Here is a 25,624-nt window from a genome sequence, read left to right as displayed (position 1 = left end):
TTTTCTTAAATGGATTGAGACAAATGGTTTGGAGCCCTATCTTAATGTGAACACACTTTAGAGATAAATGAGTCACACACTAATGAATACTTTCTCCCTTGAGGGGCCTGAAAGTTTAATTTTGCCAGGAGACAGAGACAAGGCTTTTGTTGGCTGGCATAGAAACAAGTCCCTCTGTTGGACAACATTTGGCATATTGAGGAGGTGACGTCAGCCCCGCAGACTCGTGGGACTTTTCCCGTAGGGCCTGGAGGTGGGTGGAGGAGGAGGTGTGAAGCCTAGACAATGAAAAACAAACCAGATAATTAAATCACGGAGACACTTATTCACAGTAAAATATATATTAAACCTCAAAGACAGACAAGTGGGATAAAATGAATAATATGCTGTTGTGGTAGCGCAAAACTGAAATTCAGTCAGAAGATAGTCACTTGGCTTGATGTACAGGAACAGTGATGCATTGTGACAAACGAAAGCATGTGGAGGGATAGAAATGCAGCAGTTCGCACAGTTCTGTGCAGTTTCCAAGGGGCAGCTTTTGTTCTTGTCCTTTCTGTGTCGAATATTTTAATGTGTTTTATGCCTCTATGTGCTGCTTTACAATGTACTATTGTAACAATCAAATATAATCTGTATCCTATTACTAAAATAAGCTCACCACTAAGTTTCAATACTATCGAAGACTAGTGATTCTGACACTGGGTAAGAACTGGCAACACTGAGCTGTGCTATAACACTAGGTAAAATGATGCTATAATTTAGATAAGAAACATGATGAAAGTTCACACAAAGTCTAGGTAAGGAGGCCCATACTGTTTGCCAGACCAAAATAGATACACCACCTCAGATGCATTTCTGTCCTGGGCTGGCGAGGGTGAGTGCGGGGACTCTCATGAATAAATAATGGTTGAATAATGGTTGTTCTTTTCAAAGTGGATGTGAAATGCTTGCACAAAAGGTTAACAGCTTCTAAATAAGGTCAGATGTTTGTCATGGTCGATGTGATAGGTGCTCAACATGGTCTTTAGCAGCACAACCACCTCTACAGTATTCAGCCTTGTATGTACAAAACAATATGCTGCCTGTTTTGTTGTTTTTCTGATTCTTGCAATTGTTTTCTTTACTTTCTTCGATGGTAAGATATACAAAAACAGAAATAATGAAATGGCTGACACTTTAAAAGCATATAGTGAAGTAATGTCTTCCTAAACAGAGAACATAGTCACTCTTCCTCTGTGTGTGTGTGTGCGTGTCCCAATGTGCATGAAGATGAATGGATAGATTAGATAGTCTGAGCTACTTATGAGATCTCAGATTTCAAAGAGGACGATGAAAGAGAATTGCAGGCTGACTGACAGACTGAAACAAACGGGGTCGATCACTGAGTCATTAACCGACAGGCTTTATTGGATGAAGAGTGACGGAGACACACCTAAGCAATCGATCCTTATGTAATCTTCTCAGGCAAAGCTCATGAAGCATCAGTCATACAACTGCCTTTTGAGAGTCTACCACACACACACACACACACAAAACTGTTACCTTCCAAATCCTGTCAACCTTAATACCGTCTCTGTTAAATTATTCTCTTTCTTTCGCAAACAAATGAGCTCACCTGCGTTTATAAATGTGTGTCCCCATCAGTAGAGAGGAACAACACAACAATAAAGGCGTCCACAGGAGAGAGGTGACAGTAATACGTTAAACTTCACTATGTTTAAATGTTTTAACACACATGACTATTACCACTTTTCACTACTCCATATGTGATCTCCAAGGCCTCATGATTTTATACAGCTTCGTAGATTCCCGACTGAGTTCTGTTCACCCTCCTAACACAGCCTATCTCCCCACACTCAGCCTTGGCAGATCAATAGCACAGCATGAGGTTAGGTTTTAATTGAGCTGTCTTGAAGGGTGGGGTATGTTTTAATGAGGCCAGGTCCTGTTTTCATCCTGACCTTTGAGGCTCTGCCCTACAGGTGTCCATCCTCTAACTTAAAAGGAATATATGGACTTGTAGGGCCCCAGAGGTGTCAGGCCTCACCAAGCTCCTCTGGAGAGATTGACATTTTCACTCAAATATAATACGCCCATTACACAGGAGCTGGTGTACCTATCACCAGTGCTACTCTCTAGCATGATGAACAGGATGTTCTGTGGTCACATATAAATGATATGTAATATAATCTGATGATCAACACCAAGCACTGCTCACCAGATGTTAGCTCAGCAACCTTCTCTTTAACTTTTCATGCAAGTTCCAATTGTGTTCTCGTAGCTCGGCGGTAAGCCGACCAATGTTAAGCACGGTGATATTTGTGTCAGTATTATATCAAGAATCTGCTGGTCAAAGTGCAAACACAGTATTGCACGTGCCTATTTGTCACTGCCCAGAGGAAAACCATGACTAACAAATACTATTAATAGTAGGGTAATGTCACTGCAGCAGGCACCATGACAGGTGTAACATTTAACAATTTAATTGAAAAGACCTGTTTTCGGCAAATGCCAGGCCCACATCTGTTTTCGGACTCTGGATTCGAGGTGAAATTGCCCCCTATTATGAGCAGGTGACCCAGTGCCGTGGGTTACTGAGGTTACATCAAACAAGTCATTATTTGGAAAGCCAGAGCAAAATATCGCAAATCCAGCTGAAGCACATCTGGAGGAAAGCTGGGTGTTTTTCCCGAGGGACCGCCTCGGTGCATAATTGTCATCCGGATGTGACCAGACAGGAATGGTCTGACTGGGAGAATATCATAATGGACTGGAATGGTATGAAATGCATGTTATTTTTTTTGTTAATCTAGCCCTGGATTTTTTCCCCTTTTAATTTTTCCTGAAATCAAGCGTTCACACAATAAAATGTCCATCTTGATTATGCCATGGACCTCTATAATAGCTGCACCATCCTTGATTACAGAATAAACTAACACACTGACGAGTCAGACTAGATCTGGATACGCATAAGATGCAATGGGTAGTATTTGTCATTTGTTGCACGTCATACATTTGTTGAAACTCACAATTTAAGATGGAGTTTACGATATGATGTCTATCAGATTAAGTAGCACATTTTGAGCAAAAATGTATTTAAAATATGATTTATGATAAAATAAATATTACTTTTCCAAACTGCTGCTGTAGAACAAAGACATTGTAACACAAATAGTGCAAAAACCCAAGGAGAATAAACATATTTTACAGTTGTGACAGAATGTGGTGTCTGTAGTGAGAGCTTCCCATTAGTTTAACGTGTACATTAGAGAAATGTGGTAGGAGAAAGTAAATAAAAAATAAAATAAATGCATCTACATGAGGCTAATATGATTTAGAATTAAAAAAATGAATTCAAAATGATGTACACTCATAACTTCGTTATATCTCATGTCTTTTGCTACTTATAAAAATGCTTATTTAAAATGGTAGAAATGGCCAATAACAGATCCACCATACGTCCATGTTGTAGCATGAAGTCGTATCCAGCTTTGGGGTATAATTTAGTATTAGTATAATTCAGAAAACCAACTAGTCTGTCTCGTCCGCTATCTGAGAAGACAAATGTCACAGTGCCCCCCTACTGTTATATTCTGAATTGCATTGTTGTGTCTATGTACACATTAGTGCATGTCAACGCATATTGCTGTACTACAGCATTTCTTTTTTTTTTTTTTATTACAGATCGTTCAGAGAAACAAATGTTTTACTGTAAACCATTCATGGTTCACCCGTATCCTCTTGTATTCAACATTTGCCTGAGATGAGCTTTTAAATCCAATCTGATCTAAAGAAAAACAGAAAATACTCCGTCCAACGCCTTTCCTACCCGGGGACCTTTGAGGAAGCAGCACTTCAGCAGCAGCTTCAGTGTCACACTGCTTACGCTCAACCACAGCACTGCTATGCACTCGGACGTCTTTTGGAAGTTCTCACAGCCAAATGGACAATTGACGAGGTCATTTACACGAGTTGGAAGAAAATAGATTGAAGCATAAAACATGCACTTGTGTCTGGACAGCTGAATCGATTACATTTGAAGCATATCTGGCCAGTCAGATGCATCAGAGAAGCATGACGGGACAACACATATACACGACATGACGGGAGCAGACAGCCTGTTAGTCCGTTTTATTTTCATTTCAGATTAACAAAAAAACAAATTGACACTCAGTGCAAAGACTGCTGGCCAACTCATTTCTGGGCTGATGACATAATAAAAAAATACTGAGGCTAGAATACTAAAGGCGTGATCACCTAGGCAAAGTCAGAGAGCGTCCTTGGTTCTTATAATGCAAGAGCAGGAAAAGCCGAATGTTAATACTTCTTGAGCGGCATCTGTTTTTTTTGCTTAAGAAGTTGTGTCCATAAACATTTTCTCAGATGCCATCACCAACAATGTGAGACAGCAGAAGTAACTTTGGGGAACTCATAGCCATCAAATTGTTGATAATGAGTGTGTAAATGCATGTGTGTATATATGAGAGTGCGTGTTCAGAAGTACATGTCCTGGAAGAGGTTTTGTCCCATTTCAATGTAGGCCTCCTTCTCCTGCGCAGACATTTGCTCCACTAGCTCTGGCTTCTGGCTGACCTCTCGGTATGAGAACTGCCTGCCTCCGACCATCACCATTGGCTCATCCCCAACCTCCTCAAACTCATCATCGTCCTCTTCCTCCTGCGCGACCCGATGCTGAGCAGCTGTGGCGGGGGGAGGAACTGAGGGAGAGTCGTCATCTGATTCGCTGGTGTCGCTGTCAGAGTCGCTGTTATTAGCCGTCTTAGAGGGCCTGGAAGCAGTGCTTGCTCCACCTGCACCTTTTCCCGCCACTGCCGCCGCGCCCCTCTTCTCATGGATGAGCAGGGCGCGCATCACTTCCTCGTTTTCATCCGCCTGACCAATTCCAAGACCCGCTGCTCCGTCCTGGGCCACGGGCACGACGTCTTCACCTTTAAAAATAAATAAAAATTACTTATACGAATCTGAAGTTATTCCATCTTGTTACTTCTTGAACATTTAGAAACGTTGCTAAGTATTTCTAAATCGTGCCTGCAATATGGCATCGAGATGCGGGAGGCCCGTCTAGGCTCCGGCCTCATAAAGCATTTCCCATTGCAGCTTAATATCTGAATTTACTTTTTTTACACCGCATCATCGCCAGATGTCATCTCTGTTTCCAGGCTTCAAAGGGCAACAAGATCATTACAGGCAGATCCAGAGACACACCTCAGAGACAGGATATCCAGAAGGCATAATTTGTGCAATTTCCACAGAATGGATTTTATTAATGAGAAATTCTTGCTCAGCCATGCACTAATCAAGCCTCTGATTATTTCAATTAAGCAATTATGGCTCAATGGGAGTCTGGCCAGGCCTGATTGCTGCATGCCCTTGGGTGGAGAAACAATGCCAGAAAAAGATAGCATATGGTGAAGGAGCACTCTGAGGGAGATAACTTGGGTTGACCTGTAGCAGCCCGGTTTGACTGCAAAGAGTACAGGGATTGGAATTTAAGGTCTTGGTTGGGCTCGTATTTGTCCGTCCGATCATCATCTTAGTACAGGAAAGCCCAGTGCATTCAGCAAGGCTCACCATGGACAGGCAATAGGATTTATAGATAATGACATGTTTATAGATTATGACATGTGAAAAGAGCAGGGAGGGAATATAATTTGTAATGTAATGTCTTCATACTCATTAGTTTGTGAAGCAATATTTTTTGCATGAATGATTTAAGTTTTTTTGAGGCATCAATATATACATATATTTGTATATTAGAGCGTAAATTATTTAATTTTCACTGGGGTTAACAAAGATGGTGGAGGGTGCATTCAAAGTGATAGAATGTTTCATACTTCAACTCACAAAATGTGGTTGTTGGCCAAAAATTATGTTTTCTACAAACAAAACCTTTTGAGGTCAGAATAGTGTGAAATCTACATATTGACTGGTTAGTGCTTGATGGGTGTTTAGTAAGAAAATCCCACTTACTGTTCTTGATGACGTCAGGCTCGCTGTAAGCACCCTGCACGGTGCTCTGGGTCAACCAGACGGGCCTCTCCTTTGGTGCCTTGCCCTCCTTGGCCTGCTTCAGCTGCTCCTCCTGCTCCTCCATGCTGATAACCACATTCTGGGTGTACATGTCCCCGTAAGATGAGCCTTTGTTAGACCAGGCTTCGCGGTGTGGGCCTAAGTTTGCTCCGGCTGCTGCGGCACGATCACGGCTAGAGGAAAGATTCAGTAAGTATCTTCAAAGTTTCAACATGAAACATTGTGTGCGTATATGTTTAAGCTAAAAAAATGTTTAATGGAATTTAATAATATCGCTAATCTCACTGAGGCGAACATCTCATGTGTTGTCATTGAAAATGCTGGCTCTTGTGGACTGGCTGACAGAGGGGAATAAGTATTTAGAAGTAGTCAGCGCTGTGTGAGGTTTGTCAGACGCTGACCTCTGTTTGAGGGCAGGAATCTCAGAAGGCTCGGGCTCCAGCAGCTCCTGAGACAGGTTAACATCTTCGGTCTCGCGTAGCAGCGCATAGATGGGTTCGATCTGCTCATTGAAGCGTGCCACTAGTGTCCTGCCGTCAGGACAGACAGACGCGTCTTCCTCGACCTCCGTCTGGCAGAAGGTGCAACGAAATGTACCTACGGGTGAAGACAGGACTGTGTTTAAAACAATGGGGGTGTTCTAGTTACTTACCTAGCCTGATCACATACTGTGTTACCCACAACCTTGGGACATGCTTATAGGGCACTGCTTTTAACTGCACCCCAAAGCCGCAGGCTATAAAGCAACTTTACAAAAAACTACTTGCAGAAAAGTAGCATAGTTTTTGTTGGTTTTACTTCAACAATAATTAAAAGTCACAAAGTGTGAAAATCCAGAGCGGCAGAGATTCCGGCTCTCCTTTGTGGGTCAGAATGAGCTGGCAGACATGTAATGTCACTTCCCATCCCTGTGAGGTCAAACTGAGTGTTGCTTGCCCTGAAGAAGCAACCAATCTATCAGACTACCACTATGGGAGATCCAGATATTGTTTTTGTCAGCATCTGTAAGGGTGCAGGGTTACTGCCTCCACAGCCAGATTTGATACCAGCTGGGATATGTTGAAACAGAGACGAGGGAATTGGCAAGACGTTCATAAATGAGTCACCAGGAAGATGCTGACTGCTTCCAAACAAGACCATGAAGCTGGGAATGAGAACTTTTTACCAGGACGTGATTTACAAAGGCTATCACATGCATCACCCAGTGTTGTGTTATTGGGCATTTTTATTTTTATGTTGCACTTTGGGGATAAAATGTTTACAACTCATCTTTGAAAATATGAATATGCTGCCATGCTTATGTTTTTATTCTAAAATAGCCAGTGACACTTTAACATGTTGTCTGAGGAGCTGATGATATTTATGTTCTTTATAGAAGCATATTGTGGGCAACTTAAAACCAGCTCAAATTTTACTATGGTTTGGTCTTCTTTTACTTAAGACTAAAAATACTCTCCTCGTGACATTGTGATGGCATTTTGGGATACCGGGTGTTTACTGTTTATTATTTCACTTATGATAACAGATTTCAAGAATAATTTAACACCCCCGGAAAAATCTTGCCTTTGCTGACCTCCAGTGGTTTTCACCTTGCTGCAGTTAAGAACAAGTGCACTCCAGGACTTGGGGACACGGCATGAGAATGTCTACCAGAACGGGCAGCAAAACCCTTCTCTTCAGCCTGGTGGTGTGTTTTAAACACTCCTGTAGCACAAGCTCTTTGTTTCCTAGCAACAGTGGTGGTTGACTGGTAGTCAACATTTGGATTGGCAGACAATGAAAGCATGGAGCCTCGTTCTGACCGACTCAAGAAAGAATGCCGTCTATATATGAACACAGCTCAGTGTATCGAGCATTGAAGATCTTCTTCACAAGCACATGATTATTCTGTAACATATTATTTTACTCAAATGCACATTTTCCTGTATTTATTGTAAACATTAAGCAAATATTTAAAACCACCATACCCAGAATTTCTGGGGTAGGCAGTTGCAGAACCTCTCACATAATCAGGAAATGTGTCATTTGAAATCAAAAGGAAATTGGAGAACTAAAATTCAACAGAGACTTGAGTAAGTCGGTCAAGTATTGGTTATGTAAATCGATTTATGATTTGAAAAACAATGTGCAAATCTACATTATTGTAATGGTTTATCTTCCCTTTGAATTCTGCATGTCCACACACACACAGTCTGCGTCAGATGACTTGCTGGTTGCTTCTGTTACTCACATGCACAAACACAGCATAATGGATAGCTCCTCATGATAAGTGAGTGATGTGATGTGCATTTAGAAGCAAGGGTTTGGACAGCTGCCAACCCATAATGAGGCAGGGCGAGAATCAGACTACGATTGTGCTTCAGGCCTTTTGTTGTGATAGCAAGTCATTTTAAATAAGCTGAAAGACCATTTTAAGTTTGGGTAATATAGAACTATTTAATTTGACCTAAGACATAAGGATATTTAAATGTAACCAAAACTCGACTAACAGCAGGTTTGCCAGGTATTCAATTCCTCAGTTTTAACTGAGAGTAAACACTAGCAAATATACGGACTAGATTACTTACTGATCAGGTAACATAGCTAGACTTAAGCTTGTTAATGTTAATGTTTTTATTAAGTTCTTTATTATAATATTTATTTGTATCTTGTTGGCATAATAAGAGACAAATGGTATTTAATACCAATTGAATGAAACTTTAGTTTAACAGTTTTCATACTAGGTTTTATATTGGCTGGTAGCAATGGGCTTCATCACACGGAACACAGATGGCTTTAGATCTTGTGCACATTCTCCTCTCCTGTCATATACCACATCTTGTGCAAGTGATGTTCGTGTTGACAGGTCTTGAGTCGATTGATTTTTCTTTCTAGCACATACAACTGCACAATGGTAGTGTGCTCATGAGAGCAGTCAATATCTTCTCCAGTGACAGCCACATTGTGAGGCTGCACTGACATTGAACAGTGTTGTTTATAAAAAAAAATACATAGAAAAAAATAGCCTCATCGATAATGAGATAGTTTACCTGTCATTGGGTCAAACAGCTGATTGGCCTCTAAATCCGTGAAGGTGGAGAAGCAGCAGGGGCACCGGAAGGAGGCGCGGTTGGTGGAGTCTCGCTCATCTGTCTCAATGCGCCGTCGCATATGATCCAATTTATACTTCACCACGTTGACCAAGACCCTAAAAAACAAATCCAGTTGGTAAAGCTTTATAGTATTCAAGATGTTGGCATGGGCTGATAAATAGTTGTTGTTGTAGAAAAGCATGCAGTCACACACAAAACACATAACTCTCCTCAGGTGTTAAAAAGACAAGGTCTACTCTATATAAAATAATGTGGGAGGGGCACCTTTCAACTATCACTTATATGTAATTTAAAGAATTGTTTCTCAAGTTTAAGCACTAAATATATTGGTACATTGCAGAAGAGCAAATGTTCACTTTTTAACAAGTGTTGTGGACTTAGATGATTGAAACATTGCTGATATGAGACATTGACAATGACAATATCTGGAGGGTGGGTGCCTGGAGTCAATTCAATTCAGTTTATTTTGTATAGGCCAGAATCACGAAGTTGCCTCAGAGGGCACTCACGGAGGATTCAGTCAGAAATCAATCACTTTCTGAACTTAGTAAAGATCTACACACCTTTACATGACTGACACATTTTTGTGCTTTATGTGAGGTCAACTTTCAGTGCGCCTCTCTCCTGGTGGTTGGTCATTGCGTTTAATCAAACAAGTTCTAACATCCTCTCATATAAGTTACCATGTACGTAAACAGGTGTTCAAACTGAAATGTGTGATGGGTAGATTTCTGATGGAATGCCTCCCAATTGTACAGGTAAACCAACACTCCACCCAATAATGAACAGGAAGGTATTGTGTGTTAATGTGTCCATTATGGTCACTGTTGCCATGCTAAACAAAAAGAGAATAACCACCTGTAGTTAATGAAGTAATAGTTGTGCCGAGTTGTCTTGCCATCAAGGGCCGTTTCCACTCTCATGCGACACTTTACAAACTTGTCTGCCTTCAGGGTGTTGAGTACTGAGCGCAGTTGTTTGCGATCAAACTTGAGCAGCTCCAGCATGTCCTCCTCGCGCACACATGGGTTGCGAATGAGCACATCCAGGGCCAAGGCATGGTCCACTCCATAGAAGCCCCGTACGACCTGCTTGGCTAGCCGCTTAAGTGCTGCAGGAACCTCAGTCAGTACCTCCGGTTCTATCATCTTCTGCTGTGGAAAGAGACGAGAACTGTTGAGCTATTCTGAAAGGGACGAGAAGGAGATCTGAAAGCTTCGAGTAGATAGCCGAAGATAGCAACCTTTAACCCTTAACCACGCAAAGCTTGGGAGGGAGATTAGGTTAAATTAAGACGGAAACGAAAGATTGGACTACATTAATACTATTTGAAAGACGTGATGGATGATATTTTGCGACTATCGTTCATAAGTCTGAGCTTACCTGGCTGTTGGATAGTGCTAACATAACGTATCTTAACGTGAGACCACACACACACACACACACACACACACACACACACACACACACACACACACACACACACACACACACACACACACACACACACACACACACACACACACACACACACACACACACACACACACACACACACACACACACACACACACACACACACACACACACACACACACACACACACACACACACACACACACACACACACACACACACACACACACACACACACACACACACACACACACACACACACACACACACACAACAGAGACTAATGCAGCAAGTTAACAGTGACGATAACTACTGGCGAGGATATTATACTTATTTCGTAACGTTAACGGTTAAGCACTTTACTAGCGGACTAGCTCGCCTTATGCTAACTAACGTTAGCTAACGTTAAATGTAACGTTGCAGCCAACATGTAACCTAACTTACCCGTTAAGTTCCACCAATACGACAAAGCCCTCGCTTCCTTAGGTCATTGCAGAGTAGGACGACTTTGTCTCTAACAAACACAGCTTAAGCTCACTGGAAACATGTGAACTTATATTTAAAGTGATAGGTTAGCTCGAATGCTTCTTCATGATGTATTTGAGAAGTCAACCCCGGAAATAATTCCAAAAACACAACAACGGTTTACCAGTTGCACTCAATAGCCAATAAGAGCGAAGGATTGTTGATCGACGTATATTTTGACCAATGGCTCTGCGTCTGGCCTATTTTCTCGGGAATCAATCAGATTGAAAATAATATTTGAAGGCGGAGCTTCGACTATTATCTTCCGGGACGCCGCTGTCACAAAAAAAATGGCTTCTCTTGACAGGGTAAAAGTATTAGTCTTAGGAGATTCAGGTAAGTGTAAAACCATTTCGGAATTTATAATCCAACGTGAACTTGAATGCATATTTGTAAATACATATGTTTGTTCTGGGTAAATATCACACGGGTTGCGACCCTTGTGATATTTACCTGGGACGTCAAGCTCCTGCCAAAAGTCTGGAGTAGTGTAATAGTTACTCTGTAAACCCGCATAGCCTACGCAGCTTTATTGTCTACTGGTGAATTTGAAATAAAGATGGACCAGCAATTGCCGAATTAGAAAGTGACATCTAACAGCTCGTTAAAGATATGTACTGATGTTTTAAATGCTATATGCTTTGATGGAAAGTGAAGATATGCTACACTGACGTGTTTTTACAATGGAGGCATGTGCCATATACAAGTGAACCACGTCTTCATTGTCTTGCAATCAGAAGTAGGAACTACATACCATTAATTACATCAAGACTGAAAGCCAAACATTATGATCTACCGGAATATAATGTCTGTTCATGCCGAGGAGTCATTTCATGAGTGTATACTGATCTCATCAAAAGTGTAAGTCATCCACCCACATTATCTTTTGCAGGGGTGGGCAAGTCTTCCTTGGTCCATCTGCTATGTCAGAATCAGGTGTTAGGGAATCCGTCTTGGACTGTTGGTTGCTCGGTGGATGTACGGGTAAGCAGGTTGAACACCTAATTTACTAAATTTGATTGAGATAAGGTCTAAAATGGTACTGTGGGCCTTTTTAAATGAGCCTCAGATTAACTGTATACACTTCACACAGCAACCTTTTTAATTAAATGACACAATTTGTAAAGGCTGCAATGTTGGAACCATACATGGCCCAATAAATCATTCCAGGCACTTTATACACTGACTGGAAAACATATGCATAATATTATTTGAATAAATAAAAATATGATTCACTGTGGTGGAAAAAGTAAAAAAAAAAAATATATATATATCAAAGTGCAGTCCAGACATACTTAAGTAAAAGTAACATATTCAGATTTTTATTTTTAAGTAAAAGCATTAGCATCAAAATAATAACTCCTTATGCAGAACAGATCATCTCAGAATACTGTATATTATGTTGGTGGATTATAATAATTCATGCATTAATGTGTATGCCACTTTATTGTTGCAGCTGGAGGCCTAATGACACAAATAAGTAGAAGAATGAAGTAGCAGCAAGTACAAATATTTCGTACAAGTTTAAATACCTGAAAATTGTATTTAACTACAGTATTTTAGTGAATTTTATCTAGTTATTTTCTACCATTGACGACTCAAAACATTCATACCAGATACAAATGTGCAGTTCACTCACATGCTATAGATGTTACAAAATAATTGAAGGGTCAACATAACTATTCAACTACAGGTCCAAGACTATAAAGAGGGAACCCCGGAAGAGAAAACCTACTACATTGAACTCTGGGATGTCGGAGGATCTCTTGGCAGTGCCAGCAGTATCAAAAGCACCAGAGCGGTCTTTTACAATTCAGTTAATGGTAAAGATGATTTTAAATGATTATTTAAGGAATCTGGAATCGTTAGCGTTGCTAATATGTAGTTGTAATTTTCTCTTTTTTTCAGGAATTATGTTGGTACACGATTTAACAAATAAGAAATCTTCTCAGAATCTCTACCGTTGGTCACTAGAAGCTTTAAACAAGGATTCTTCTCCAACAGGAGTTATCGTCTCAAATGGGTGAGGAGACGTGTCATGGTATTGTTTTGTTTTCATGGAGTGTAATATACATGCTGACACAGTTGTTAAAGATATTACATTGTGAATGGAAGTGTTGGAGTGGGGCGACTGTGGGTCAGTGGTTAGTAGGTCCGTCTTTCAATCAGGGGGTTGGCCCCCTAGTCAATGTGTCCTTGAGCAAGACACTTAACCCTGCATTGTTCCCTGTAGCTGTGTCTACAGTGTATGAATGTAACATGATTGTAAGTCGCTTTGGATAAAAGCGTCAGCTAAATGACATTTAATGTAATGTAATAATACTGAGGAGTTTTCTCCCTGCAGTGACTATGACAGAGAGCAGTTTGCTGAGAATTCGGTGCCTTTGTTGCTGATTGGCACCAAGTTTGACCAGATCCCAGAGACCAAGCGCAATGAAGTTCTCACACGGACGGCCTTCCTGTCTGAAGACTTCAATGCAGAGGAGTTCAATCTCGTAAGTCAACTTTGTCATTCCTACAAGCTCTGACCTTTAGCCCATTTTAAATTGAATCTGTGACGTTAATGGCCTTATTTATGTGTTAAAATATCATGTTTTTTTAGATTCAAACATCAGTCTCTGTTACAGAAATGTTCCACAAAACCATTGTTCGACGATAACAAAACCATTATAAATAATGCTGCAATGCTTCAGTGACACTTTGGCACCTGACACACAAGATGGCACAACGCTCCTTTTCATTCCCACCACAGTGGCAGCACTGTTCGATAATAGAGCTGCGTAGGAAGTGATTCACCTCAAAGAAGAAGACTGTTTCCAGTTCTCTCACAGGCGGCATCAGTGATGGATGACTTGCTTCTGTTCCGGTGCTTAATTAATGATCGTTACAAGCGTGGTGAGGGAGTCTTGTCCATGATACTCACGGCTCTAAGAAACCTCGATCCCCCAATAAATGAGTTGTCAGATTACCACCTGGTTTTTTTTAACAGAAAGGTTTGGAGAGGCTTATGTAAATGTGAAGCTGACATGTAAAAATGGTGTCAAAAGTACATAGTGAAGTAAAGTACATGTCTTAAAGGTTTAGTGATCGCTGGATATACAGGAAAGTTGTGGTTCAGAGAAATGGAAAGTGAATATAAATATTCCATGTGCATTTAGGGAATTGGATGAATTTGTAGTTGTGACAATGATAAGCAGCTTGCTTTTTTAAAAATAATAAAATGACATTTTTTGATTGACTCACCAATTACTTCTTTAAAATGTTCAAGTGTTAAGTCTCAAAAGTAGAAAAAGCATATCTCATGGATTTGTAAATCGAAGGATGGAGCTACACTATGGTTATATGCTATATGGTTTCCTATTCATACGAGCTTCCCGGTTAGCAGACCAAGTTATTTGAATCGTGGTTATTTTTCTATTATAATCTTGTTTGTGAGATACAGGAAAAAAGGTTCTTCTTGTGTTGATCACCCACCATTACAATCAAATATCTGTATTATGATCTGTCACAGAAAAAGGAAATGAAAGAGACCTTACAATTGTAACATCCTATGTATAATTCAGAAAATCTTTGGAGACTGAGGCAGAGACAGCAAGACATGCCAAATCTTTATCAGGATTTTTGATGTAAAGAAAAACATAAGCCATCAGATCAGTTTGAAAGAAGCTACAATCACAAACAACTTCTACTCACGCAGTTGTCAGATGACACCTGGGAAAGAAAAGACTCAATTTCTTTCAGGTTTGTGACTGAAGTGTTATTTTGTTTTCCCAGGACTGCACCAACCCGAGATACCTCGCTGCAGGCACATCAAATGCAGTGAAGCTCAGCAGGTTCTTTGACAAGGTGAGAAACCCAGAGTTCTCGGTATATGTGTGTTTACACACACACATTTTTTTTGTTCGTACATTGAATTTCAACATAAATATTACAGTATGTAACATTTCAAACCACTTTCACTTGGTCAAGTAGGCCTAAATTAATGTGCTTAAACAGTAATAATGATTTCACGGCATTATGTATAATGTAAGGATATTTGATAGACAGCAGTAAGAAAATCATGTAATTTCCTTTTATTCTTGTACCATATTTTTAACTTGTGTCTGACATTGAATTGATGTGGTAGTAAAGTCTGTAACTTCTAACCGTAGTCTTTTTAGTGCAAAGTGCCCTGTTTCAATGTTCGTATGGGTATGTGAGTTTTGTATTTTCTTCCTGAACAGGTTATAGAGAAGAGATATTTCACAAGAGACCCAAGTCCGGTGAGTTTTACATTGCAAGTCTTTTTAATTCGGTTTGGGTGATAGGAATTCAGTTGTGAATGTTCCTTGTTAAAAACCGCACATTTCTTTCACTTTCTCTGCAGATGACGGGTTTCACAGACAGAAAACGGTTCAACTTCAAAAGTTTGCACTATGACTGACAACAGCTGTGGTCTGTGGTGTTGTTTGGCAGCAAAGCCTCCTGAAAAGCAAAAGAATTAACACCACAAGCTTTAACACCACAAGTAAACCATCACCCCAACATACTTTCTCTCCCCGCCCTGCCCCCGCTATTGTCACCTTTTTCATCTGCTGTAATATTTGACAATGAATAATAATAATTTGATTATATTAAATATGATGAATAATTAAGGGAGTGATAAAGATACATATGTACATAGTTAACAAAAATGTAGCAAAAAGGAGTTGAGCACAAAGAAATTTCTAGGACAACGATGTAAAAGGTAATCGGCAAATGCTATGTATGTATAGTGAGAAGTTTTTATTGATTTTTTTTTTTTCACATGCAAAACATTTACTTGCACCAACTTCATTTATTATTTTTTTTCAAAACAAAGACCATTCATTCTCAAAATGTTTGCCTAAAAGCAAGTGAGGAAAGGACAATATTTTTGGCCTCAGAAAAGTGGCTCATGCAAAATTCCCCAATCCCTTCATTACTTTCTTAATCCAGGGGAGAAAGAAATTGACTTTAGTGAAGACATGGGGATATTTGGGATTATTGCAATCTCCTTTCAGGGTAAAAGCTGTTATACCCTGAGGTTTACTGTTGCAGATAAGAGGTCCCCCGGAATCCCCCTAAGAGAAAGACAACAGAGAGTTGATTAAATATAATAAAAATAATTTAAAAAAAGATTACACTTGTTTTTGATAAATCAAATAAAAAAAGTTGTCTCCATGTTTTCAGCATCATTGATGTATTTTTATGTATATAATGGTTGGATACTTATTTGCGGTGCTGCTTCAAATGCTGTGAGATTACCTGGCAAATCCCTCCCTTCCGTTTGTCAAATTTGGTGCAAATCATGTGCTGAGAATTGAAGTATTCTTTCCATAAAGCTTGGCACTCGAAGCTGAATTGCATTTCCTCCGTGGTCTCCTTCAGTACATTGGAAGATGGCTTATTGACACCGGTTTGGCCCCAGCCAGCGACGGCACAGTTGATGTTGGCTGGGATTTTTCCATCTTTCTTAGGTAGTCCAATGGCCTTCACATACCTTGTCAGTGTGGCGTTGTCTTTTAACTGTGGAAGAGAACCGTGCACTTCATGAAACCAGTTAAACAGTGTGTTTATGTCCTCTTAAAGCATGATTGGGGCTTTCATGTTGAGCAGTTCACACCCCACACCCTTCAGTGCAAATGTGTGAAATCACCTCGTGCAGCTTTACTTTCCGACAAGAAAATGACACAAAAATAAAACTGAGACGATGGCATCAACCACATTGCACAAAATACTTCATAAAGATTTTCTTTTCCACACAGACACAATTTTATATTGACTTTTTACACAGTTTTACCTCAAGCAACATGATATCGTAATCGTATTCTCCAGTGAATTTCGGGTGTTGGTGGTACTTGGTCACTTGGATCCGTTGCTGACTTTTCTCTTTCTTGCTTATGTCGTGTGCTCCAAGTACCACCGTCAATGGCAGAGGTCTGACAAACGAGTACAATTAATGGAACAATATTTAATTAAACTTAGCACTTCACACTTTGAAAACATTGATAAAGTACAATGACTAAAAAGTGAAAGTAAAAGTGTCATTAAGTCTTTTTTCCGAGCTACGACAAACATGAATGTGACATCACTGATACAACATTACACTTTAAAACAGTAAAAATAATAACCAACACTTTGTAAATACTTATTAGTACCCATGAACTTGTTAATTGATGGCGACATCAAAACCATTTATTTCATATGAAACTCACTGTTTGCAGTGTGCTGCTGTTAAAACAAAGTCCTCCCGAATCAGCATTCCGCCACATAAATGTTGATCGTAAAACTGGAGAGATGCCATGTAGGGCCTGGAATGAGGCTTCGCGACCCTCCCGCCCACTATGCCACTCTCAGAGGCCCCTTACATGCGGAGAGAAGGTGAATTAATGCACAGATTACAAAACACAAACAAAAAACTCATTATTTTGTATTCGTCGAGAAAGAAAGAAGCTAAATAAAATACTTAAATCTTAAAGATCATCTTTGATCCCTAAAAACTGATATTATTTAATCATGTCTTACCTGGAAATAAATACATTAGATCTTGTCTTACCAGTGAGGGAGAGCAGCTGCAAGAAAGTTATAACGTAGCATGTGTGGATCATGGTCGATGTGTAGAAGATGAACACTGTGGCCGGAAGTGCTCTCACCATTTGGAGTCAACGTTGTAACTCCCACTACAGAAACTTTGTGGCCAGGTGTCATTGTCGCACAGAAGAAATGAGATCACACCTTTCTTACTGCAGCATTAGACCATTTCTTTTTTTTAAACTAGTTAAAACTGCCAACATGTCATTTGTGTATTCCTATAGACCTCAGTAGTAATGACTTAATGAACTTCTTCAATGAAAAGATTTTAACTATTAGAGGCAAGATTGATGATCTCTTGCCCTCAACTACTGACGATCTGTCATCAAGAGGAGTGGCCTTGGAAACGTCTGTATGCCCTGGTGTATATTTGGATAGCTTTTCTCCCATTAACCTAGACCAATTGTCTTCAACGGTTTCTACTTCTAAACCGTCTACCTGTCTCTTGGACCCCATCCCAACGAGGCTGCTTAAAGACGTGTTGCCTTTAATTGGCACCTCTCTGCTGGATATTGTTAATGTGTCTTTGCTAACAGGCCATGTACCACATTCCTTCAAAGTAGCTGTAATTAAACCTCTCCTGAAAAAGCCCACTCTTAATCCAGAGGTGTTGGCTAACTACAGACCGATCTCTAACCTTCCCTTCCTCTCTAAGATCCTTGAGAAAGTAGTCGCAAATCAGTTGTGCGACTTCCTACATCAGAATAGTTTATTTGAGGAGTTTCAGTCAGGATTTAGAAAACACCACAGCACAGAGACAGCACTGGTGAAAATTACAAATGACCTCCTAATTGCATCGGATAAAGGACTCATCTCCGTACTGGTATTATTAGACCTTAGTGCTGCGTTCGACACCATTGATCATGACATCCTATTACAGAGACTGGATCAGTCGATTGGCATTTCAGGTACCGCACTAAGTGGTTTGAAATCCTATTTATCAGATCGATCTCAATTTGTATTTGTAAACGATGAAGCCTCAATGACCACCAACGTTAATCACGGAGTTCCTCAAGGTTCTGTGCTTGGACCAATTTTATTTACCTTATATATGCTTCCTTTGGGCAATATTATCAGGAAACACTGCATAGACTTTCATTGCTATGCAGACGATACTCAATTATATCTATCGATCAAACCAGAGGAGACCAACCAGCTCGCTAAAATTCAAGAATGTCTTAAAGACATGAAATCATGGATGACCTGCAACTTCCTGATGTTAAACTCAGACAAAACTGAAGTTATTTTACTGGGCCCTGAACACCTCAGAGATCAATTATCTGGTGATGTGGTTTCTGTAGATGGCATTTCCCTGGCATCCAACACCACTGTAAAGAATCTCGGCGTTATCTTTGACCAAGACTTGTCCTTTAACTCCCACGTTAAGCAAATCTCAAGGATTGCATTTTTTCATCTACTTAACATTTCAAAAATCAGGCACATCTTGTCTCAAAAAGATGCAGAAAAGCTGGTTCACGCGTTTGTTACTTCCAGACTAGATTACTGCAACTCCTTATTATCAGGCTGCTCTAATAAGTCTCTTAAATCCCTCCAGTTGATCCAGAATGCTGCAGCTCGTGTACTCACAAAAACTAAGAAAAGAGATCACATTACTCCTGTATTAGCTGCTCTGCACTGGCTCCCTGTAAAATCAAGAATCACAATTAAAATTCTTCTCCTCACCTACAAAGCCTTGATTGGTGATGCACCATCATATCTTAAGGAGCTTGTAGTACCATATTGCCCCACTAGAGAGCTGCGCTCACTAAATGCAGGGCTACTTGTGGTTCCTAGAGTCCTAAAAAGTAGGATGGGAGCAAGAGCCTTCAGTTATCAAGCTCCTCTTTTATGGAACCAGCTTCCACTTTCAGTCCGGGAGGCAGACACAGTCACCTCATTCAAGAATAGACTTAAGACTTTCCTGTTTGATAGTGCTTATAGTTAGGGCTGAATCAGGTTTGCCCTGGTCCAGCCCCTTGATATGCTGCTATAGGCTTATAGGCTGCTGGGGGATGTTTTAGGATACACTTAGCACCTATCTCATCTTCTCTCTCTCCTTATGGATGAATTTACATCTCTCCATTGCACCTTATTAACTCTGCTTCCTCCCCGGAGTCGTTGTGACTTCACGTCTCATAGGGTCCATTGGACCTGGAGGTGTCTGATGCCTGGTGAGCCGGCCTCCCGCGTTGGCCCTGCTGATCACCCCGCCCCTCCTCCTCTCTACCTCCTTCTGTTTCATGGATTGGAGTTCCATTCATACATTGTCATATTCAAGTAATGTGTTTATGTAACTTTGTAAATGCTGTTCATTCTGTACACATGACATCTATTGCTTCTGTCCATCCGGGGAGAGGGATCCTCCTCTGTTGCTCTCCTGAAGGTTTCTTCCCTTTTTTCCCTGTCATAGCTTATTTTTGGGGAGTTTTTCCTGATCCGATGTGAGGTCCTGGGACAGGGATGTCGTATGTGTACAGATTGTAAAGCCCTCTGAGGCAAATTTGTAATTTGTGATATTGGGCTATACAAAATAAACTGAATTGAATTGAATTGAATTTGAGTTGGCACTCATGCATTGTTGTTAATTCATCAATACGCTAAATGTGAAGCACTTTGCTAAATGAAACTGTTTGGAGAGAATAATTAGTTTAAAAAAAAGACAACTATAGAATGTTTTAATAAACTAAGCTGAGACCAGGAGCGTAGGTCCTGTCTACTGGTACCATCTATATTTTCTGCCCTAAAAATTCGAAAAGTCCATATTTAATTTGGGCTATCACAAATGTACTCCCTTCACTGCTTTTTATTTCATCATAGGCTACATTTATTCCAAAGGTAGCACCTAAATGGTCGAGTGGAAACTGTGCATTATGGCCACAGTCACACCTCACACACTGAACCACACACACACACACACACACACACACACACACACACACACACACACACACACACACACACACAGTGTATATATATATATATATATATATATATATATATATATATATATATATATATATATATACAGAGCAAGACAGTGAGTTTCCGAAAGGTCTGACCCTGACAGCCAGACTTTGACAGATTGACATGTACACATTTATTCCGACACACACACACATTCATGGACCAGACTTGTGGATTCTTTGTCTACATTTCACTCTGTCTGCCTCTCAGTAAACATCAACAGTAGTACATGTTTGTTTGGAGGTTGATGCAGTTGTTTTTCCTCTGGGTTAAGAGGATGAAACACTGGAAGTGCCTCTCATGTTATCTTCGCCCAGAAAACCACAACTTAATTTCACACACACACACACACACACACACACACACACACACACACACACACACACACACACACACACACACACACACACACGCACACAATGCTGGTGTTTCAAAAACAGATATGCATGTTAGCATTTGACTAGTAAATGCATCACTGATTTTACTCGAAAGCACACTGATTCTAAATTCCGGACTACATTGTCCTCAGATACTTTGTGGATTTCTGAACCTTCATGTGATATCTGGGGTAGAGTAGAAGTCCATTTAAGTTCATATAAGTAATTAATTTTGTTTTTACTAAAGAAAATACCAGAGGAGGTTGTATGATATACTTAGTCCCACCTTTGGTCTAGGAATGTGGAAGAATGCTGTCTAATTAAGGTTTTCATGACTTGAGTATTATTAAACACTTGAAGCCAAAAAGAGCAGCAATGGCTTTTCAAGGAGGCTGGTATGCCCTAGGGTCTCCTGACCACTAGATGGAGCTGTAGGCATTTTGTTTGTACAAAATACACTCATGAAAGAAAATGAGCAGCCCAGTTCTCATATAGCACGCACCTTTTATCTGGCTCTGTAACAAGTTATTGTTTATGAGGATTAGCAGTCTTACGGAGAACAACTTTTGTCTACCAGCATCTCAACCTACTTTAAAAAAAACATATTTTGAATTTTTGAATTATAGTCAGCAGCACATAGAACACGTTTTAGGGTTATTCAAAGTTTCCATCGGGGTGCTGCTCCATTGTCTTTTCAGGAATAGTAATTTAATGAAAGTATTTCTATGTTTTTGCACTCTCATGGTGGTTTGTTTGACCCTCACTCTTACACGCAGTCAAGCAGATGAATACACAATACCTGACACAGGTTACAGTTGATGACATTGTCAAGGTTCAAATTCTGCGTTTTTTTAGCTTGCTAACTAGCAGGCCAATTCAGCAAAACAATGTACTAATAAAGCTTCGGTTGTTGGCTATGTCAGTAAATGATTGCACCCACTCAAGAACCAGAGTTAACGCCTAGCAGCCTATAAAACCAGTTCCCCACAATCACAGTCCAATGGTGGAGAAACTTCAAAGTAAAGGAGTGTCTATTTAATTCAACTTTATTTATATTGCCCAAGATCACTACAGTCTAAAGTGTACTTTTTCCAAAATAGATTTTTTTGTACAAAAACATGATTACAGATAAAATCATGACATCATTTACACCACACACACGCACACATATGCACACATGCAATCAAATAACTCCACTATTCATTTCCTTACATAGCTTATAGAACAAATGAGCGTTTTATAGAAACACTACTCTTTCTTTCTCTTTGGAGCCCCCTTTCTGAAACACATGCGAGTGCAGATCAAGCAGCATTTCACTGTCATCCACAGAACGGTGATGAGAACGATGGCAAAAAAGCCGATGACATCCAGGCTGTGGTACTGAATCCAGTTCAGGTCATGTGCAGCGACCCTTAAATGTGCAGCTCCTTTGTGTCTCATGACGAACTCCGTCCAGAAGACAGCCAGGTCCAAAGGCTGGACAGGGCGGTCCAGGTGTATCTGAGACAGCGTCACCATCTTCTCTTTGTAACTGAGGGAGAAGTCATATTTTGAAAATATAAAAGTTAATGGAATGATCTCGAGTTCTGTTCATCAAAGGTTCTACCGTACATACAGACTATAGTTAAAACTATTTCCTAAAATCCTGCTTCCACTTAAAATGTCTAAAATAACATGTGAAACATTTCTGTTATTGACTACTAGAAGCACTATGGAGCCACTTTTATCAATGGGTGGGCCCCCATTTTGTTTATCTTACTTATCTTATCTTGATGTCTTTGTTTTGTTTGTCGCATGTGTTTCATGCTAGGCATCAACAAACCGAGCAAGCAAACATGGGTGCAAAAATAGGCTTTGAAAATGTTACATGAGGAAGGAACATATTATTTAAATCTACAGAATACAGGCAAAGCGTTCTCGTGAGAACACACACATAACAAGAAAACTTCACAAGTACTCTTTATTTGACGTGCACTTGTCTTACCTTTTGTCATTGATGATATTATTAAGTGCAACCAAAAGGGTATCAGTTGTCATATCATAAATTGCGAGCTTCTCTGCAACACCTCGGGACACCATACGATGTACGTTGTCCCCCTGGTCCCCAAACAGTGGAAACATCAACATGGGTACAGCATTGCAGATACTCTCATAGATACCATGGGTACCTCCGTGAGTGATGAAGACTTTAGCTTTGGGATGGGCTGCGGAGCACAGAGACATTTTTAGGTCCAGTCCAAAATGCAGTTTGATAATGCTTTGATTAGTTTGGCGTGATGGCACGTTTTAATACATACACTGTCTGGGTAAAACTAAACCCACCGAGGAGATCATTCTGAGGTAACCACTTCATAAGTCTCACATTCTTGGGTACATCTTCAGGTAAGACTCCAGTGTATCTCCAAACAACCTGAAACAGAAATTATGAATGTTTGGGTGGTGGGAAACCTGGGACCTTCTTGCTGTGAGGCAACACTGCTAACCACTGCACCACTTTCTTTTATATATACATAAACTGATGTACGTTATTGAATTGAATCTCAATAACGTGGTTTAATGAGTCACTTGGGCTATCTGGTTTGTACCCTTTGAGGAATTTGCCGAAAGGCATCAAAGAACTGCATAGCCTTCTTCTCTGGCATGTTGGATACCATGGAGCCCATGGTAAAGACGATAAAGCCGGCGTCTCCTGAGCCATCCACAAACTCCTTTAAGTCCTGCGGGGGGGGGGGGTTGGAAAAGTGTTAAAAAAAAAAGTTAAGCAAGATCTAGCGGACAATGACCAAAAGCTGCTGTGATGCATTATTTTAAAGTATATTGAAAGGAATTATCAACTTTTTATACAGCACCAATTAAACCATATTAGAAGCATAATCTCGGTTGTGTTTCTGTCAACCGGCCCTTTGCTGTTGCCTGAGTATTTCATTCCTGTTGGGATAACAGGCCCCCTTTTTTTCTTAGCTGGCCAAAGCCCATACATTTGCTTTCCCTTGCTCACATTCCACACACTGCATCTCCCATGAGAGCAGACACACCGGTTCTCTCCCAATGTAGTGAGCCAAGTGTTGTTCAATCATGATAAATGGCCCAAACAATCATTACAATATTTTAAGCACCTGGCAGTACTAACTAATGTTTGCTGTTTTTTTCTTCTTCTGGTTTTCACTGTTGTTTTTATTACATCCCCATTATAATGGGTTTGCTTCTGCCTGTCTTAACAAAGAGCTAGTATGGAATGTGCCTTACTTGAATCCAGATGTGAGGCATGCATATTTAGTCTTTGAATACTCACCGCTGGCAGAGGAGCTTTCAGTTCACAATTGATCCCTCCAATAAAAACCATGTTTGGCATGATAGGTTTGGGCCATTCAAAAGTAAAGTCATATCTGTGAAGCCAGATTGCGCCATTACTAAGAAGGCCCTTGTAGGTCATGTTCTCTAGGTACCTGCTGACCAGATCCTCAAAGTGGTAATAGATGACGTTGCACATGTAGGACTGCACAATGAACATAATCATGTTTTTGACTCTCTGTGGGAAGGTCATGATGTCTGTATTACCAGTGAAGAACGCAGGGACGTAAGAAGGAGGAGTGGGGCACTGGTTAGCCTTTGAGTCCAGCTCACATGTAAGTCCACGCAGGAAATAAACAGCTGGAATGGAAAAGACATGAGCCAGGATGGAGCCGCAGGGAAGGAAGGGGTCTGTAAGCACAAGATCGAAGCCCCCTTCCTTCAGTTCACTCATTAGAGGCTGGTTGTTCAGTAAACTCTCGCAGGCTTTCACCTGCATCGATGTAAAGTTAACCAAACGCTGCACATTGATAAACAAATCTGTGATTTCTGGTTGCTTGACGAAAACTCCATCCTTCAGCTGCTTGAATACTCCATCCAGTTGGGCTTTGGTGAAGGGCACTTGGTAGATCTTAGTCTTGTAGCTGTCTGAGCCATGGATCAACAGGCTGCTTTCAGGCACCAGCACCAACGCCTCATGGCCCCTGTGGGTAAGCTCCTTCACCAGTATCTTCATGCTAAGCCAGTGACTCCCATCCACAGGCACAACCAGCACCTTCCCTCCTTGAACAGGTCCCAGTCTGAGGCAGCACAGCCAGGCCACCAGCCCCAGTGCAGGAAAACACACCCCGCTGCTCATTGCCTCCTTTCTGTAGAGCAAGCTTGCTCGTTGTGAGTGCGAGTGATAGCTGTTGTTAAGAGGTAGCTGTGTGTGTGCGTGTGTGTGTGTGACTGAGTGTGTGGGGGTTCAAGTTCTGCAGGAAGTTGCACACAGGCTTTTGTAAGCACAGGAAAACAGAGTGGAAGATAGCCCAGCGGAATTTGACTCCACAGTGTTTGACTCCAGTTAATCATTCTCTTGTAAGACTTTGCTTATTTTGCTTATTGATAGGTGCAAAGTCCTCTGTTTACTTAGACTGCCCATTTTCTCCTCCCCCTGGAGAACATAGAGAAACGTGCTTATGGGCCATTATATATGACTCTTCAGCCTCTCACGCACATGAATAACTTCAACAAAAGTTAAAAAACAGATGGCGTGCGAAGCCAGTCGTAATAGGAAACCAACACCCTCCTCTTTGGAGGAGGAGGAGGAGGAGG

At 40.6% G+C, this 25,624-nt stretch overlaps 4 protein-coding genes across 6 annotated transcripts; 1 reads left to right on the top strand and 3 right to left on the bottom strand.

Annotated features, from left to right (window-relative positions):
- Positions 1-4,116: 4,116 nt before the first annotated feature.
- On the bottom strand, positions 4,117-11,200 carry gtf2e1 (general transcription factor IIE, polypeptide 1, alpha). 2 transcript variants are annotated; one of them, XM_034562388.1, is made up of 6 exons: positions 11,004-11,200; positions 10,002-10,294; positions 9,081-9,238; positions 6,453-6,648; positions 5,992-6,224; positions 4,117-4,949 (listed from the first exon to the last, which is right to left on the bottom strand). In XM_034562388.1, the coding sequence occupies exons 2-6, from the start codon at positions 10,289-10,291 to the stop codon at positions 4,495-4,497; spliced, it is 1,332 nt and encodes a 443-aa protein (XP_034418279.1). In that variant the 5' UTR covers positions 10,292-10,294; positions 11,004-11,200; the 3' UTR covers positions 4,117-4,494. The 2 variants fall into 2 exon arrangements, with proteins under 2 accessions (XP_034418279.1, XP_034418278.1); XM_034562387.1 differs by having other exon boundaries at positions 10,002-10,297; positions 11,004-11,197.
- Positions 11,201-11,354: 154 nt separating this feature from the next.
- On the top strand, positions 11,355-16,265 carry rabl3 (RAB, member of RAS oncogene family-like 3). The gene is made up of 8 exons (XM_034562331.1): positions 11,355-11,420; positions 11,977-12,068; positions 12,778-12,907; positions 12,993-13,107; positions 13,429-13,579; positions 14,859-14,930; positions 15,308-15,346; positions 15,451-16,265. The coding sequence occupies exons 1-8, from the start codon at positions 11,375-11,377 to the stop codon at positions 15,505-15,507; spliced, it is 702 nt and encodes a 233-aa protein (XP_034418222.1). The 5' UTR covers positions 11,355-11,374; the 3' UTR covers positions 15,508-16,265.
- Positions 15,881-17,932, bottom strand: LOC117750893 (granzyme B(G,H)-like). 2 transcript variants are annotated; one of them, XM_034562329.1, is made up of 5 exons: positions 17,641-17,932; positions 17,300-17,447; positions 16,885-17,023; positions 16,350-16,610; positions 15,881-16,165 (listed from the first exon to the last, which is right to left on the bottom strand). In XM_034562329.1, the coding sequence occupies exons 1-5, from the start codon at positions 17,738-17,740 to the stop codon at positions 15,998-16,000; spliced, it is 816 nt and encodes a 271-aa protein (XP_034418220.1). In that variant the 5' UTR covers positions 17,741-17,932; the 3' UTR covers positions 15,881-15,997. The 2 variants fall into 2 exon arrangements, with proteins under 2 accessions (XP_034418220.1, XP_034418221.1); XM_034562330.1 differs by having other exon boundaries at positions 17,610-17,709.
- Positions 17,933-22,044: 4,112 nt separating this feature from the next.
- Positions 22,045-25,327, bottom strand: LOC117750288 (UDP-glucuronosyltransferase-like). The gene is made up of 5 exons (XM_034561441.1): positions 24,309-25,327; positions 23,602-23,733; positions 23,339-23,426; positions 23,001-23,220; positions 22,045-22,547 (listed from the first exon to the last, which is right to left on the bottom strand). The coding sequence occupies exons 1-5, from the start codon at positions 25,164-25,166 to the stop codon at positions 22,265-22,267; spliced, it is 1,581 nt and encodes a 526-aa protein (XP_034417332.1). The 5' UTR covers positions 25,167-25,327; the 3' UTR covers positions 22,045-22,264.
- Between the last annotated feature and the right edge of the window lie 297 nt (positions 25,328-25,624).

Source organism: Cyclopterus lumpus, chromosome 21 (assembly GCF_009769545.1).
Source record: "Cyclopterus lumpus isolate fCycLum1 chromosome 21, fCycLum1.pri, whole genome shotgun sequence".
Taxonomy (NCBI): Eukaryota; Metazoa; Chordata; class Actinopteri; order Perciformes; family Cyclopteridae; genus Cyclopterus; species Cyclopterus lumpus.
This window is presented reverse-complemented; position numbering and strand designations above follow the sequence as displayed.

Excerpts from the sequence above, each read along its gene's own strand:
- gtf2e1 (XM_034562388.1), bottom strand. The coding sequence starts at position 10,291 with ATGATAGAACCGGAGGTACTGACTGAGGTTCCTGCAGCACTTAAGCGG. Across the intron at positions 9,239-10,001 it reads TATTACTTCATTAACTACAG|GGTCTTGGTCAACGTGGTGA; the intron begins GTGGTTATTCTC and ends TTTGTTTTTTAG. Across the intron at positions 4,950-5,991 it reads GCCTGACGTCATCAAGAACA|GTGAAGACGTCGTGCCCGTG; the intron begins GTAAGTGGGATT and ends TTATTTTTAAAG.
- rabl3 (XM_034562331.1), top strand. The coding sequence starts at position 11,375 with ATGGCTTCTCTTGACAGGGTAAAAGTATTAGTCTTAGGAGATTCAG. Across the intron at positions 12,908-12,992 it reads CTTTTACAATTCAGTTAATG|GAATTATGTTGGTACACGAT; the intron begins GTAAAGATGATT and ends TCTTTTTTTCAG. Across the intron at positions 13,580-14,858 it reads ATGCAGAGGAGTTCAATCTC|GACTGCACCAACCCGAGATA; the intron begins GTAAGTCAACTT and ends TTGTTTTCCCAG.
- LOC117750893 (XM_034562329.1), bottom strand. The coding sequence starts at position 17,740 with ATGGTGAGAGCACTTCCGGCCACAGTGTTCATCTTCTACACATCGACC. Across the intron at positions 17,448-17,640 it reads GCAGCTGCTCTCCCTCACTG|GGGCCTCTGAGAGTGGCATA; the intron begins GTAAGACAAGAT and ends TCCGCATGTAAG. Across the intron at positions 17,024-17,299 it reads ACAGCAGCACACTGCAAACA|ACCTCTGCCATTGACGGTGG; the intron begins GTGAGTTTCATA and ends CTCGTTTGTCAG.
- LOC117750288 (XM_034561441.1), bottom strand. The coding sequence starts at position 25,166 with ATGAGCAGCGGGGTGTGTTTTCCTGCACTGGGGCTGGTGGCCTGGCTG. Across the intron at positions 23,734-24,308 it reads TGAAAGCTCCTCTGCCAGCG|GACTTAAAGGAGTTTGTGGA; the intron begins GTGAGTATTCAA and ends CCCCCCCCGCAG. Across the intron at positions 23,221-23,338 it reads ACCTCAGAATGATCTCCTCG|CCCATCCCAAAGCTAAAGTC; the intron begins GTGGGTTTAGTT and ends TGTGCTCCGCAG.